Source organism: Balaenoptera acutorostrata, chromosome 3 (assembly GCF_949987535.1).
Source record: "Balaenoptera acutorostrata chromosome 3, mBalAcu1.1, whole genome shotgun sequence".
NCBI lineage: Eukaryota > Metazoa > Chordata > Mammalia > Artiodactyla > Balaenopteridae > Balaenoptera > Balaenoptera acutorostrata.
The window spans coordinates 168,401,163-168,418,552 of NC_080066.1; the positions used below are offsets into that span (position 1 = coordinate 168,401,163).

General features: G+C 45.9%; 1 protein-coding gene across 6 annotated transcripts in view; it reads left to right on the forward strand.

Annotated features, from left to right (window-relative positions):
- Positions 1-7,372: 7,372 nt before the first annotated feature.
- The window catches only part of CCDC88C (coiled-coil domain containing 88C), a 125,332-nt gene continuing 115,314 nt past the window's right edge, over positions 7,373-17,390 (forward strand). For all 6 annotated transcript variants that reach the window (XR_009007584.1, XR_009007585.1, XM_057543448.1 and 3 more), the window contains exons 1-3: positions 7,373-7,713; positions 8,458-8,558; positions 15,334-15,442. Coding sequence is in view for 4 of the 6 variants with exons in the window: in XM_057543448.1 (XP_057399431.1) it covers positions 7,654-7,713; positions 8,458-8,558; positions 15,334-15,442 (270 nt within the window). In the remaining 2 variants the exon portion in view is untranslated. The remainder of the gene's footprint in view (positions 7,714-8,457; positions 8,559-15,333; positions 15,443-17,390) is intronic.

Sequence of the window (17,390 nt, forward strand, 5' to 3'; positions counted from 1 at the left end):
TAAAAGATAAAAGTAGTAAAAAACAACTATAACTACAGTAATTAGTCAAGGGATACAGAAGATAAAAGATGTTAAATATGACATCAAAAACAAAAAACTTTGGGAGGGAGTAAAAATGTAGAGCTTTAGAGCATGTTCAAACTTAAGTCATCAACTTATAATAGATTGTAACAAATACAAGCTATTATATGTAAGTCTCATGGTAACCACAAAGCAAAAACCTGTAGTAGATACACAAAAGACAGTGAGAAAGAAATCTAAGCATACTACTAAAGAAAGTCATCGAAGCACAAAGGAATAGAGCAAGAGATGAAGAAAGGAAGAGAGAGGAACTACAAAACATCCAGAAAACAATTAACAAAATGGCAATAAGTATATACCTATCAATAATTACTTTAAATGCAAATGGACTAAATTCTCCAATCAAAAGACAGAGCAGCTGGATAAAAAAACAAGAAAAACACCCCAGTATATGCTTCCTATAAGAGACTCACTTTGGATGTAAGGACACGTATAAACTGAAAGTGAAGAGATGGAAAAAGATATTCCATGCAAATGAGGAAACCAAAAGAAAGCTGGGGTAACTATACTTACATTAGACAAAATAAACTTTAAAACAAAGACTGTAAAGAAGAATAGCATTACATAATGATAAAGGAGTCAATCTGACAAGAGAATATAACATTTGTAAATATTTATGCACCCAACATAGGGGCACTTAAATTTATAAAGCAAATATTAACAGATCTAAAGGGAAAAATAGCCAGCAATACAATAATAATAGGGGATTTTAATACCCCAATTACATCAATGATCATCCAGAGAGAAAATCAGTAAGGAAACATCAGCTTTAAAGGAAACTTTAGACCATACGGCATTAACAGATATATACAAAACATTCCATCCAAAAGCAGCTGAACATAAATTCTTCTTGAGGGCACATGCAACATTTTCCAGGATAAATCATATGCTAGGCCACAAAACAAGTCTTAGTAAATTTCAGAACACTGAAATCATATCAAGCATCTTTTTTGACCACAATGGTATGAAACGAAATCAATTATAAGAAGAAAACTGGAAAATTCACAAACATATGAAGATTAACAACATGCTGATGAACCAATGGGTTAATGAAGAAATCAAAAGTGAAATTAAAAATACCTGAGACAAATGAAAACTGAAACACAACATACCAAAATTTATGGGATGCAGTAAAAGCAAGTCTAAGAGGGAAATACACAGTGATAAATGTTTGCCTCAAGAAACAACAACAATCTCAAACAAATAACTTTATACCTCAAAAAACTGGAAAAAGAAAAACAAAGCCTAAAGTTAGTAGAAGGAAAGAAATAACAAAGATCAGAGTGGAAATAAATGGAATACAGACTAAAAAGACAATAGAAAGATCAATAAAACTAAGAGCTAGAAGTTGGTTCTTTGAAAAGATAAACAAAATTGGTCAACCTTCAACCAGACTGACCAAAAAAAAAGAGAGGAATCAAAAAATAAGATCAGAAATTAAAAAGGAGACATCACAACTGATCCAAAGCATGGAAAGAGACTACTATGAGCAACTATAGAACAAACTGGACAACCTAGAAAAAATGAGTAAATTCCTAGAAACATACAACCTTCCAAAACTGAATTATGAAGAAATATAAAATCTGAATAGACCAACCATTAATAAGGAGACTGAATCAATAATCAAACACTTCCCAACAAACAAAAGTCTAGGGCAAGACAACTTCACTGGTGAATTCTACCAAAACATTCAAGGAATAAATATCATTCCTACTCAAACTCTTCCAAAAATAAGAGGAAGAAACACTTCCAAACTCATTTTATGAGACCAACATTACCCTGATAATGCAAAACCAGATAAGGATGCCACAAGAAAATTACAGACCAATATCACTGATGAACACAGATGCAAAAATCCTCAATAAAATATGAGCAAGCCAAATTCAACTATACATTAAAATGATCATATCCATTATCAAATGGGATCATTCCAGGGATGCAATCATGGTTCAAAGTCTTCAAATCAATCAATGTGATACACCAGATTAACAAAATGAAGGATAAGAATCATATATGCAGAAAAAGCATTTGACAAAATTCAACATCTGTTTATGGTAAAAACTCTCAACAAAGTGGGTAGAGAGGAAATATACCTCAACATAATAAAGGCCATCTATGACAAGGCCACAGCTAACATCATACTCATTGTGAAAAGCTGAAAGCTTTTTCTCTAAGATGAGAAACAAGATAAAGATGCCTACTCTCACCACTTTTTTTTCAACATGGTATTAGAAGTCCTAGCCAGAACAATTAGGCAAGAAAAAAAAATAAAAGGTATCCAAATCAGAAAGGAAGAAGTAAAACTGTTACTGTTGGCAGATGACATATTATATATAGAAAATCCAAAAGACTCCACCAAAAAAACTACTAAACTAATAAACGAATTCAGTAAAGTTGCAGGATAAAATATCAATATACAAAATCTGTTGCATTTCTACACACTAATAAATATCAGAAAGACAAATTAAGGAAATAATCCCATTTAAAATTGCATCAAAAAAGGGACTTCCCTGGTGGTGCAGTGGTTAAGAATCCACCTGCCAATGCAGGGGACATGGGTTTGAGCCCTGGTCGAGGAAGATCTCACATGCCGCAGAGCAACTAAGCCCGTGAGCCATAACTACTGAGCCTGCGCTCTAGAGCCCACAAGCCACAACTACTGAACCCGCGTGCCACAACTACTGAAGTCCGTGTGCCTAGAGCCCATGCTCTGCAACAAGAGAAGCCACCATAATGAGAAGCCCATGCACTGCGATGAAGAGTAGCCCCCACTCACCGCAACTAGAGAAAGCCGCGCACAGCAACGAAGACCCAACACAACCAAAAAAAAAAAATATTGCATCAAAAAAAATAAAATACTGGGCTTCCCTGGTGGTGCAGTGGTTGAGAATTTGTCTGCTAATGCAGGGGACACGGGTTCGAGCCCTGGTCTGGGAAGATCCCACATGCCACGGAGCAACTAGGCCCGTGAGCCACAACTACTGAGCCTGCGCGTCTGGAGCCTGTGCTCCGCAACAAGAGAGGCCGCGATAATGAGAGGCCCGTGCACCACGATGAAGAGTGGCCCCCGCTCGCCACAACTAGAGAGAGTCCTCGCACAGAAACGAAGATCCAACACAGCCAAAAAATAAATAAATAAATAAATAAAATTTAATAAATAAATAAATAAATAAATAAAATAAAATACTTAGGACTAAATTTAACCACGTAGGTGAAAGACCTATACACCGAAAACTATTAAGACATTGATGAAAGAAATCAAAGACACAAATAAAATGGAAAGATATTCCATGTTCACGGATTGGAAGAATTAATACTGTTAAAATGTCCAAGCTACCCAAAACAATATACAGATTCAATGCAATCCCTATCAAAATTCCAATGGCACTTTCCACAGAAATAGGAAAAAATAATCCTAACATTTATATGAAACTATGAAGACCATGAATAGCCAAAGAAACGTTGAGAAAGAAGAACAAAGCTGGAGGCATTATGCTTCCTGATTTCAAACTATATTACAATGCTGTAGCAATCAAAATAGAATGGTATTGAATAAAAACATCACATATGTCAATGGAACAGAATAGAGTCCAGAAATAAACCCACCCATATATGGTCAATTATTTTATGACAAAGGAGCCAAAAATATGCAATGGGGAAAGGACGTTCTTTTCAATAAACAGTGTTGGGAAAACTGGACAGCTACCTGCAAAATAATGAAACTAGACCCCCTATCTTATACCATACACAAAAACTAACTCAAAATAGATTGTTGAATGTAACACCTGAAAACAACAAAATTCTTAGAAGAAAACATAGGCAGTAAGCTTCTTAACATCAATCTTGGCAATGACTTTCTAGATCTGACACCAAAAGCAAAGGCAACAAAAGCAAAAATAAACTCAGACTAAAAAGGTTCTGCACAGCAAAGAAAATCATCAACAAAATGAAAGGCAACCTATGGAATGGAAGAAAATATTTGCAAATCATATATCTGATAAAGGGGTTAAAATCCAAAATATATTTTTAAAAAACTCATACAACTCAACTGAAAAAAACCAAATAATCCAATTTAAAAAATGGGCAAAGGACCTGAACAGACATTTTTCCAAAGAAGATACATGAATGGCCAACAGGTACGTGAAAAGATGGTCAGCATCATTATAATCATTAAGGAAATGCAAATCAAAAACCCGAGAGAGTACCTCACACCTGTTAGAATGGCTAGATTCAGAAAAACAAGAGATGACAAATGCTGGCAAAGATGTGAAGAAAAGGACCCCTGTGGACGGTTAGTGGGACTGTAAACTGGTATAGCTGCTATGGAAAACAGTACGGAGGTTCCTAAAAGAATTAAATATAGATTTACCATATGACCCAGCAATCCCACCTTGGGGTATATACCCAAAAGAACTGAAAGCAGGGTCTTGAAGTGATACTTGTACACCCACGTTCACAGGAGCATTATTCATAATAGCTAAAACATGGAAGCAACCCAAGTGTCCATCCACTGATGAATGGATAAGCAAAATTCAATATATACATACAATGGAATATTATTCAGCTTTAAAAAGGAAGGAAATTCTGCAATATGCTACAACATGGTTGAATCTTGAGGACATTATGCTAAGTGAAATAAGTCAGTCACAAAAAGACAAATACTGTATGATTCCACTTAGAGTAGTCAAAATAATAAAGACAGAAAATAGAATTAGGTTTGCCAGGGGCTAGAGGGAGGGAGAATGGAAAATTATAGGTATAGAGTCAGATGTACAAGATGAAGAGAGTTACGGGGATGGATGGAGGTGAGGATTGCACAACAAAGTGAATGTATTTAATAAAATTAATTAAATTGTACTGAACTGTATACTTAAAAATGGTTAAGATGGTAAATTTTATGTGTATTTTAACACAAAAAAATTAATTATGAAATTAACATATGCTCATTATAGCAAAAAGTAATTAGACATTAACAAATACCCAGTCTCCCCCCCCCAAAGTTGTACAAATTATTTAAGCTCCTATCAAATTACAGAGATGCCCTTAGCTTACATTGCTGAGCCAGCATTTTCTGAGAAGGGGAGAAAATTCCTTTATCAGAATGAAGAACATAATTAAAATACTACTTCTGTCTAAGAAGCAATGCATAAAGCAAAGAAATTATTTTTCATGCAGAAATGAACAAGAAAAAAATTTAAGTCTCAGACGCATGGAGTGAAAGCCAAGGTCTGGAGGGACAGGCAGGGGATAGAGGGCTACTGCTTAGTGTTTAGTAGATGATCTGTGTGTTTGCTTCCTGAAGCTTATGCCCCAACCCGATGGAGACTTAGGGGAAACAACTCTTATTAAAGTAGTGGTACAAGGGGGCAAAAGACGAGATGACAGTGAGGAAGATACCTTTATAGACCTTTTACATGCATCACCTGAACCTCAAAATTACTCTGTAACGCCATACAGGGAAAATGTTCTTATTCTGATTTTATGGAGTAAGAGGATTTCTAGGAAGTACCTTGTCCATGTCACCCAGCCCTTTGAAGCCTTCCACCCCTGCAACCTGGGCACCATCCAGTTTACCTGACACCCTGCCTCATGTAGGAACAATATTGCTGAGCCAGCTCCTTCTGAATGGGGTGAGATGGGGTTGAGCCAATGAACTGCTGATGCATCAATGATAATGAATCAACACAGCAACTAACTGACCCCAAAACAGAAATTCCTGACGTGTTTGTGGCGCAGGGACTGTCAATAGCCCCTGGTGACAAATTCTCTCCCCAAGAAGGGAAATGTCTTACCACAAATGTCAGAAAGCATTTGTCCAATGTATTTCTCAGTGTGAAAGATTATCAAATAACTTTAAAGATCACCTCCTTGTCTTTCCAGAAGAGTTGGGGTCAATGTGAAAAAATTTTTTGCGTGCACAGAACGGGGCTTCTAAACAGAGATGGGCATAGATACACATTTTACCTATTTTCCAACTGATTTTACAATATAGGCAATTAAGTAATCAAGGAATTAATGAATTTCTGGTGCACAAGAAAACCACTTAAGCTCGAAATTTTAGTTCTTCTGCAGTCTCCCGCTTTCTTTTCTGTCACCCTGACTTCCACACTTCTCTTTAGGGACCCCCTAGCCGACTTGGCTACTGGGGCCACAATCTCACCCCCTCTCACCAGCTCAACAAGGTACTGCAGAACTCGGCTGCAATGCCACACTTCACCGGTAGATGTCGCAGCCCCAACACTTGACAGAGTCAACGTTCACATTACTGACAAGCAAACCAGCAGCCACTTAGCGCCTACTGTATACTTGCCGACAATTATTTTAGGCGCTTTCAGGTCAATACCGCACCGGTGGGCTCATCTGGGAAACGCGTGAGGATTCGATTAGTTAAATCGTATAAAGTGTTTTGCACAATGACTGAATCGTAGTGTGAAATTATTACCGGCCCAAGGTGCGGTGGCAGAGACCACCCGGGGTCCACCGCAGCTGTCTCAGCAGCGAGGTCTGCGTCTGGGCCCAGGGCTTGCTTTCCATCCAGTTGGGGCACTTGTCCTTTTTCCTGTCGCCTACCACCAAGCTGCTGGTACGTCCTCCAAGTTGGGATCCGGAATTTGGCTCCTCTCCGGCAAAATAGCGGTGTGCTGGTGGGTGGAGGAAGGGGTGTCACAGTTAGGGCGGGTCCAGGTCAGGGCGGCCCCATCACCGCTTTCCTGCGGGCACTTCTAAAAGACGGGCAGCCTGGGAGGTGACACGGTGGGGCGCAAGAGGTCGCGCTCCTAAGGTCTAAACTCAACACAAACTTTCCTCCTTTGACTTCCGGGCCTGCGCTCTACCCGCCCTCGAGACCGACCCCGGCACCTGAGGCACGCGGGCTTGGCCCTCCCGCCACGGAGCCGGGCGGGGCCTTGGCTGCACCTGGGAGGCTGCACTTGCCTGGGGCCGCCAGTCTCGGGCTGGTGGGCTCCGCTGGGCCCCCAGCGTGCGGCATACCCGGGTCGACTTCGGCGGGCAGGGCACCCCGGTCGCCCGCCTCCCGGGGGAAGCACAGGCTTGGACCCACGCTCCAGCGCTCCGGCCCGCACTTGGCGCTGGAGCCCTGTGGCCGACGCACACGCGCAGAGAGGAGCCAAGTGCTGCGGCCCCAAGCGCGCGGAGGGTGCGCTCGGCGTAGGTGCGCGGCGGCCGCCCCAGGTGCCGGCATCCGGGACGCCCCCTCCCCCTACGCACGTGCGGGCCGCCGCCCCCTCCGGGCAACCCGCGCAGCCGCGCCCGCGCCCGAGCCCGGGCGCCTGGCCCCGGCACCGCGAGGCGGCGCGCCGACCGCCCAGGGCCGCCGAGGGGCGGGGCCGCTGCCCGCATTGTTCCTCCCCGAGCGGCGGGCCCTCCCCTTCCCCCAGTCCCGGGCGGGGCGCGGGGCCGCCGAAGCCGCGGAACGTGGACTCGCGCCCCGCCTTTGTCTCCCGGGCGCGAGCCGCCGCAGCCCCGCGCCCGCCGCTCGCTGCCACAGCCGCTTTGTGCCGCGGCGCGGGGGACGGGGACGCGGGGCGCGGAGCCGGCGGGCGCAGCCTCAGCATGGACGTGACCGTCTCGGAGCTCATGGAGCTCTTCCTGCAGAGCCCGCTGGTGACCTGGGTGAGTGTGCCCAGCCCCTCGCCCCATTGTTGGGGCACTAGCTCCTCTCCCGCCCGCCTGCAGTCGCAACAGACCCGACCCGGCCGGGGCCCCGGAAAGCCCCTGGACGCAGAGGATTCATCAGGTGCCCCCGGCCGGTCATCAAGTGTCCCGGAGTCCGGGGGTATTTCCAACTCTGCAGCCGGCGCACCCGGCGCAGGACCCCGCCGCGCTCTCGGCCCGGCTGGGGGCTGAGCGGGTACACCTGTTCCCACCGGGGCGTTGGGCTGGAGGCCCTGGAGCGACAGGCTTCCGGTGGTCACCCTGGCTCCCCATGGCTTTGACCATTCGAGAAAAGGACCCATTCCCCAAAATATCCTCGTGTAGTTTCTGAACCCCTGAGACCAGCGGGTGAATGGCGGTGGGGATTAGGGGGTTCCCAGTGAGAACGTGTACAGGCTGCGCTGGGCGCACTGATTTCCAAGGGATTTGAGACGTGAGAAATTTATTGAAAAGTCCCTTTTATTTTTTTTTTCCGCTCTGACACGCCGGAGAAAAGTGGCGAGGAAGTTTTCTTTCTGCTGTCTCGCGTCTGTTGCCTGGCGCGGGGAGGGGAGCGAGGCCCTGGAGAAGGGTGCTGTTGAAGGGTGGGTGGTCTTGGGTGACCCCCTTCTGCCCACAGGGGCTCTGCCCTCCTGGAGAGCTTTAGACTGTGCGCGTGGAGGTGACTTTTTCTGCCTTTCTCTCTGCGTCTCCTCCCCGCAGGTGAAAACTTTTGGCCCCTTCGGAAGCGGCAACCAGGACAACCTGACATTGTACATGGATTTAGCGGACGGCATCTTTTTGAACCAAATCATGTTGCAAATGTAAGTTATATTCGGGGAGGAAGGAAGGAGGGAATGATGCCTCAGCAAGTCGAAATTTAAGGTTGTAGAAATGGAATGTGAAGTTGCAGTGGAGGGTTCTTTGCACGTCGGGCCACTGGTATCTCAGCATTAACGTGTCTTTTCGTCGTTTGTGGGGTATGGAGAACTCCAGGACAGTGGGTTGGCAGCTTGTTTGATGAAAGGAATTTGAAATTGAGTGACTGTCATCCACATGGTGTAGATAGTGCAATTGACTTCGAACTCAGGGACTTGATTGTTGTCTGAGTAATGACACCAGAAAAACCCTTTCTTTTTGGGGGCAAGGAACTGTAACGGAGAGTGTCTGGTTACAGGAAGTGTCGGGTGGGACCAGAGCATCCGTGAGTGACTATAAAGTTTCATTCGAGGTCAGGACGCCTGTGTTTCTGAGCTCCCCTTCATCTTCCATTTTCAGTTGCCCCAGAGCAAGTACACTTGGTTAAGTCCCTTCTCAGGAACTGGATTTAAAGTCACTATGTTGGGAGAGGCGCAGGGAGCCAGAATACTGTGGTACTGTTTGTCTTGAAGCTTGAGGCTTAAACAGGGTCTTGGTGGAAGTTACACTTGTTAGCATGTTGGTCTGACCACATCCTTTCCTGTTGCTGAATTCTGCAGAGCCTGTCTGATTGACAGCCTGCCACATGTAGGTGTTGGCTCCTGCCGCTGCATTCTGTTTTTAACTCAGGAACTGCAGGGAACATATTGGCACTGAGTGTCAGTGTGATTCACAGGCACTTGAAGCAAAATAAAACATCCTGATGTTCTCTGTGGATCAGGCCCTTATGCTCACCTACTCACCTGCAACTAAGCAAGTTGTCATACTGGAGCATGAACCCGTTAGCTGATGAGAATCAGCTTCGTTTTTGGCCCGCGTGGGAGGAGGAACAGTCAGCTTTGGTATATTCAGAAAGTGGTTTAAATACATCTACCTACAAAGATCTATTTTAAAAAATTTCCCGAGAACATTGCTTCTTTGGTTTAAGAAGTTACCTGATGTCGTGCTCTGGGAGAGACATCTGAGTCTTAATTTTTTTTTTTTTTAAGGCACTACCACTGTTACCAGTCTTGAGTTTGATTAGATTCTAAAGAGACAAATCTGTTGTCAGCTTTGGCAGCACGTGTCCGAGAACATTGATGAGAAGGAGTTTTCCTCGGGTTGTCTTGTGGCATATTCAAGTTCTGGCAACTCTTCCCCCCTCATCCTGTTAGACCCCGAAAATTGCTGGATTCCGTGGGTACAGCAACCAGTGAAACTTAGAGCTGTCCTGTTTAATTAAAAAAAAGCAGCAGTATCCCCCGGCCTTTTCATTCAGCTTTTACACCCAGGCGAGGGGAGAACAAAAGCGCTGGGACTGTTTCTCTTTCTTCCCTGACCTTTGGAATTCCTGAAGCGTTTACCACTTGCTTGTAAATCAGGAAAGCCTGTTGGACCATTCCTTTGCGAAATGCCATCTCATCACTGGTTCACACTCGGCTCGCGGCTAAATTCAGTTTGAAGGGCTTCTCCCTTTCCCTTGACAGTTTTAAACGTTATTTTCTCCTCTGTACTTCGCCAAGGTAATCGTGCTGGAAGTGGGAACTGATATGTTTGCGGCTCTTCAGGCCTCAAGCAGTGCTTCTGGGTCCTCTGGCCAGGGTTGGACACCGAGGAGGGGACAGTGGGGAAGATGGGTGGCTTTCCAGAAGGAGGAAATCAAGGAGGGAGAGGCGCAAGCAGCACGCAGTTTACTGACTGGGTGATCGGAATGACCCTGCTCCAGGTGATAGAAATCAGAGCATTGTTTGCTCTTGAAAGTGGGCAGGGATTGACTGGAAAGGGGGCACAAGGGAACTTCAGCGGGTGGTAGAAATGTTCCGTATATTGACTGGAGTATATTTCATCTTTCAAAACTCATCAAGGTGTAACTTAAGATATATGCATTTCACCCTAAGTGTAAAAGTTACCTCAAGGGGACCTCCTGGGTGGTCCAGTGGTTAAGACTCTGTGCTTCTAATGCAGGGGGTGCGGATTCGACCCCTGGTCGGGGAACTAAGATCCCAAATAAAAAATTACCTCAAAAAAAAAAAAAAAACAAACGAATTTCAACCCTAGTGTTGAAAGCCTAGGTAGCCAGCTTGGGTTCAAACCCTAGGTCTCTCTCATGCATGCTTTGTGACACTGGGCACGTCACTCAACCTCTCAGTTTCCTCACCTATAAAGTGGGAAGGAAAATACCTTCCTTAAGAGATGGTTGTGAGGATTAAATGATGTTAGTAGTTAGCATAGTGCCTGCCACTTAATAGGTATTGGCGTTGGTTGTATCCACCTTCTTAATCCAGAAAGGATTTGGGGCACCCCCTAAGAGTTCTTTTTTTTTTTTTTTTTTTTCTGTCTACCTTTCTCCTACATTCCTAGTCTCCTAGATTACTGCATACTTCTTAGCCTTAGCTCTCTCCCAACAAGATCTAGGGCAAAACTGGACTCTGGGACCCATATCCTAGCCCCACATCTAACACTACTTAAGCCAAGCCTGTTTTCACTTCTGCCAAGTGGAGACACGTTGGGCTAACTAGCAGGTGAGTGATAAGGCTGTTCTGCCTTATCTCCCATGCTAGTAGCCCCAACTGTGTTCAGTTCGCCTATCTTAATAAATTCTCTCCAAGTTGGTAGGACCTGAGGAAATTGCAGAGAGCATTGTGCTAACCTGTTGCTGGAGTTCAGATAAGAGGCGTGTTACCTAACACTTCAGAGCCATATGGAGGCTGGCTGGGGGTCACGTGACTGCACCTGGGCATTGTCTCTGGCAACTGAAGAAGGCTGCGGTAGTAGTCTCTGGGCCCTGGCCTCCTGGTGACATCAGTGCCTGGAAGCTGGAAAGCCCTGTGGGCTCAGCTTTCAGGGGAGGCCCAGGTCTAGGAGAATTCCTGAATGAAAGTGAGGCATTGAGTGGCGTGGATGGAGATGCTTGGGAAAACTTGCTGAATAGCTCCTCTGTAAATGCAGTTTCTCTGGGTACCTGCTGGTAGTCAAGGGAAAAACTAGGTGTCTGCTTCACTTTGGACACGTTTTTCGTGGTCTCATAGGAAAATTAAGAGCTTTGACTCTAGCATCAGGCAGACAAGTTCACATCCTCCCTCTGCCACTTAACAGTGCTCTTGGGCAAGTTACTTTTACTCTAAGCCTCAATCTCCTGATTTGTAATAAGGGGGATGGTATTTTATGGATTTGGGGAGGATTAAATAAGATCATGCATGTATAGGAAATGCCCAACAAATGTCAGTCATCATTATTGTTAGCATGAAGCCCAGAGCTGGGTTTGTGTGTGTGTGCCCACGTGCGTGTGATGGTGCACATCTGTACACGTGAGAGTGGACACCTGAATTGACATAATGGCTGTTGAGTTCAGCTGAGAATTTAGGACTGGCTGGGGCTGAGAGCTTGTGCTTGGGCAAGGCCTGCGTTAAATCCAACACTGTTTGCTTTGTTCAGACTCCTTTCTAACCCCTTGTACTAGCTGCAAAATTACGGATAATATATTAGTTATTCAGAAGTTGGTAATAGCCTCAGACCAATGCGAGAGTTTCTTAGGCTTCTCAAAAGCATTTGAATGATAATTTTTTGCCTTAGTGTGCTGGAAGAGGAGTTATGTTCCCATTTTGCAGATGTAAAAGCTGAGGATACAGGGGCAGATACTGATTAGTTGAATGAGTTTGTGTTGGTGCTAGAGAGTTGGAGCAAAAAAGATTTTTACTCATGAACTTGAGTGATATTCTTTCATGGCTGCAGCATATGACACTCTTCATGCGGCCTTTGAGTCTGTAAAAAATTACACAAAATTCACGTTTGTTGGAGGGAGGTTGGAACATACAGATGAGCAAAACAAACATTGCCTGTAATTTTACCATGTCGAGGTAGCAGAATTAATATTTTGGTGTTTCCCAGATGTTGTCTATGGTATATACGTATAATATATGTTCCTAATGTACTTTTATACAAATTTGGGCTCAGGCTACTGCTTAATGCCTTTTTTATTAACCTATGATAGATTATCAATATCTCCATCATCTGTATCAAACATAGTTTCTCGATTCAGGGTTTCTTTTTTTTTTGGATTCAGTTTTAAATTTAGGAAGTCTTTGGAATATGATGAGAAGTTGGGGGCTGGCCTTTTCACAAAGGAGGGAGGCAAGGTTGCTATACATATAAATTATAGTTCTCTTTAAAATTTTAGGGAGAGTTGATTTCTTTTTTTCAAGTTAGAAGTTTTTATGAGAAGGAAGCCCCGGGGGCCCACACTTTGGACTTGTATCTCTCCAAGTTCGGACAAGGTACCAGATGCTTTGTTGCACCCTTGTCTCTGTCCTGTCCTCTGACATCCTGATGTGGGGCTGTGTGGCTTTGCTTTCTAGGGCTGTCATACAAAGAAGATCCTTATTCTTAAGGATGGCTTTCAGGGAAACAGTCTTGCCGTGGTTCTATGATGTCCTCTTCCTGGGATCAAGAGCCAGGTACCACGTGTGCCAGTGCGGACCTGGCCTCCCTAGAATGATAACCTTTTAGTGCTGGAAGGATCCTGTGGTCATCTTGCAGATGAGCACAGTGGGGCCCAGAGAACTTTGGCCAGTCCTGGCCCCATTTCCAAACCAGAATCAGTAGCTCCTAACCCACTTCCTGCTGAGGGACAGGTCGGGGTTACACAGTGCTGGGCAGAGTGGGGATAGGCCTTCCTTCACCATAATTGACTTTTGTTTCAATTTGTTTCCTAATCTCTCTTTACCCTGAGAGCCTGAGTTAAAGGAGGGAGTGCTAATGATCATGATAATTAGTCTAATTATTCATATAGAACCCCCTCCCCGACCCACATCACCTGACAGCCTCCCAGGCCCCGACCCTGGATCCTGGGTGTGTGTTGTGCCATTGCCCGTGCAGTGAATGTCCCCTCGTTTGCCAAGGTCATCCAGCTTCTGGCACTCCTCAGGGGGTCCCGTCTGACTTAATGAAAGCTGGGACTACAATAACGACAAAACAGAAGAAGCCCTGCATGTTCTCGAAGTTCTGCTATTTTAGGAAGCACGTTCATTACTTTATGAAATTGCTTCTCATCTCTTAAGGTTTCTATGGTAAAGCGAGGAGAACTGCACCCTTAAGATAAATTACTTTGTTGTGCTAGGTGCACTTCTGTAGCTAAAATGCCTTTGTGGTTTAAATTCTGAATGCCTCCTCTGCTGCTAAATTAATTTCCACTGAACTGTTAACCTTTATTTTCTCAGTAATGAATGGCTCCAGGAGAAACATGTAACATGTAAATGGGTTGGCCAGATTCTAGTACTGTGTGGGGACAATAAGAAACGTTGTCCCAGGACAGTTGAAAAGAGGTCCTCTGGTTGTCCCAAGGAGCCCATATGACTGTTTTAGGAGATACAGGATGATTGACTAAAGTCCATGGCTGATTATTGCATGTGATTCATAAAGGGGTTTGCATATACACAATACAGTGTAGGGAGTCAAAGTGCTTATATCAAATATTTACTTAATGGTTGAATTTTAAACAGCTTGTGTTATTAAGAAATTGTGCTTATAGTGGCATTTGAAATAATTTCTATTTTTAGATTTTTTTCCTGTTTGTCAACTTTGTGTAAATTATTGGCTTTGAATGAGCTGAATGGCATTGAAATTGATTTGCTTAACTCCCCAAATTCCCCTTCTTGTGCTCTCATCATCACCATCATCATCATCGAGGGGCCCGAGTACCGAGGAAGGAGGAAGAGGCCTGTCTCTCCTCCATCACACCAGCCCCTGGGAGGCTTAGCACCCTTAGCACCCGACTCGGATGACAGAAGAAACTGTGAAGACAGCCCTCATTTGAATGAAACATCCTTTGTGGTGCCTTGGGACAGTCGAATGGCAGAGAGGGCTATGTTAGGAAAAGCAGTGTGGGGTACATGGGGAGAGGGAAGAGAAATCCGTTCCGTTGAATCTGTTCTCTTCAAATAGGAAATATTTTTGACACTGAGAATTTTTGAGAAATGTCCTGTATGGAGATGAGTGAAATTATAAATTACTTGATTCAGATTTCTAGTTTCATCACAAGCAGACCTGACTTTTGCCTGAGATTGGAAAATAAATGACACTTTGGGGGTTTCCCACATGAATTATTTGTGTCTCTTCGCATTTCTCGTAGGGTGTGTTGTACACCACATAGTATCGCAGACTCATGGTGGCGGTTTTTTGAGATAGAATTGTGCCCCTGGAATGTAAATCACAGGCAAGAGCAATTCGGTGACATAGGCAGGAGACCAGTTTGAAATGGAACATTAATAATTTTACTGGTTTATGAAGTCAGAAAGTGTACTGTTTTCCCCTTTTCCATCTTTCTTGATATTTCATGTATTTTGCTTTGGTCAGCTTTGAATCCTTTTTAATCTTGAAATATATTTGGGGGTAGGTTATTGATGTTTACACAGTGCAACTTTTGGGTCTGCACTGACACTTGGTTGTTTATGGGTGCTCTGGGGCCAGAAATAACATTGCTTAAGGGCTGGTGGGGGGCTAGGTGCTTGGGGGGGACAGGAGGTGATGTAGCTGCCCGGAGGTCCACGGCTTGGCAGTGGCAGAATTAGGACTTGAGCCACACTGTCACAGCTGCATAGTAACCTAGGCTTGGAGAGGACCGAATGCTCAGTAGCAGCTGGGGTAGGATGGGGTGTGACAGATGCTGGGAGATGCAATTTTCCATTCTCATTTTTCTTCCCCTAGAGATCCCAGGCCAACAAATCAACGCATCAACAAACACGTCAACAATGATGTGAACCTTCGCATTCAGAACTTGACCATCTTGGTGAGAAACATTAAGACCTACTACCAGGTGAGGCGGGCCCCTCCGCGCCGCCCTCCCCGGGTTCTGTGCGTCCGGCAATACCGTCATTTGAACGGTTTCCCCACAGGAAGCCGAGAGGAAACGGTGGTCGGGCATCTGCTTGTTGAAACTTGGTGTGCTTGCACATGCATCCCTTTTTTTGGCATTGTGAGAAGGGTCAGAGGTGGGATTGCTTTACTTTGTCCAGGGAATGTTCTTTGAGCCGTGTGCAGAGCATAGTGCCTGGTGCTGTGAGGGCCCCAGAGACGAGCCTTGGTTCGTAGCTGCGGCCCAAGCACACAGTCGAGTGGGGCCTGGCTGGCACGGGCTCTGGGAGGGGCAGCCCGACACGGTTATCACCCACAGCGCCGTGAGCCTGTGCAGGAGTGATCCAAAGGGTTGAGGGAGAGAAGGGACCACAGAAGGGTTATGTTCAGGCCAAATATATAATCAGTGAGTGCCCAGCTGGCAGACGGGAGCGCCGGGTTCACAGTATGGGGTGTCTGCTTGTGAAATGCTCCCCATATCTCATTAGCAGGTAGTTGGTGGGTCAGACGACAGGGCCCAAAGGGGGAAGGGCTGTGAAAATCCCCATCCCAGCCTCGGGAAGGTTGGGTGAGAATCTTTGACGATGTTCATGATCTTTAGATGGCCGGCGTCGATGGGAAACAGATTTAAACTTTGCACCTCAGAGCCCTGATTGTCAAACTCAGCAGTGAAACGTTTTCCCCCATATGATTGTCTTGAGTCCCCAGGTGAAGCCCTAGCAACTCTGGTTGACTTGAGGGCTGGGGGACTCTAGCGCCCTCAGCTCAGCCCCTCTTTCTCCAGGGCATCTCTGTGGGTTCCCAGGACCCCAGGGAACACAGTTTGAGAATCGCTGCTCGAGAACCAGTCCCTTCCAGATTCATCCTGGGGTTTCACTGAGCTCTCTGCCCCTGAGACCTTCCCCAGCACTCAGCTTCCTGGGCTGTAACTTAGTCTTGGTTCTGGGGCTGGGGAGCATCTTCAGAGTCATGAGGCCCCTGTCACCATGAGGAAGCCCTCCGCCCAGCCGTGGCTTCCCTCTCTGCCCTCGTGCAGTGGTGCTGCTTCTGAGGTCACTGAGGTCGCCGGCCAGGCGGCCAGGTGGAGTTTGCACTGTGGCGTTGGGCTGGGTGCTGGGTCCGGTTCCTGCAGAGGGCTGTGGTGGCTGCTGGGTTTGAAGAAAGGAGGGAAAAGGAGGGAGTGGACAGTGTCTTGGGTTTTCTGAGATGATTATTTCCATTTTCCTCCCACTGGGGTCGGGGTACCTGAGAGGGGGCTTGGGGTGCTGGGATGTTTTGCTTGTGTGGCCAATTCAGCAAGCCCCTGGCGCTCGTTCCACGGCCCGTTGGTGGGACGGCACTGTGGACACTCCGAGCAGCCTTTGGGAGGCTTAGCACCAGGCCCCTGCTTTAGTAACATGCCAGCTGTGCTGAGGAGGGGTCCGGGGGTGAGCGAGAGCCCTGTGAGAACTGGATCTATAGGGGTGACGGGGGTTTGTTTCCTTGCTGAGGAGGGCCACTGTCAGGGCTGGGCATGCTGTCAGCAGGTGGGTCTCAGCTAATGCTTCCCTCATGACAGCCATAGTCAGGGGAAACAGGTGCTGCCAGTGAACTTGGGCCTGGGCGTGGAGGGGGCTGCCTGGTGGCCATGGTGGTGGTTTAGCAGCTACTCGGGGCTTGATCTCTGGCTGCAGGCACCATTCATGGTAAGCAGTGCTTTCGATGCTGTGTGCTAAGTGCCAGGGGAAGCAGATGGTGCTAACAGTTGGAGACAAGACCCCTGACTCTGGACAGGTGAGTCTCCTGCCCCAGGTGTGGCTGGGAGGCGGTAACCCTCCCTGGAAGCACTGGGGTGGAGGCGAGGTTTCTGGCTCTGTGCGCAGCATGGAACAGTCAGGTGCTTGCTGCAAGCTGCACCTGTTTGGTGCTGT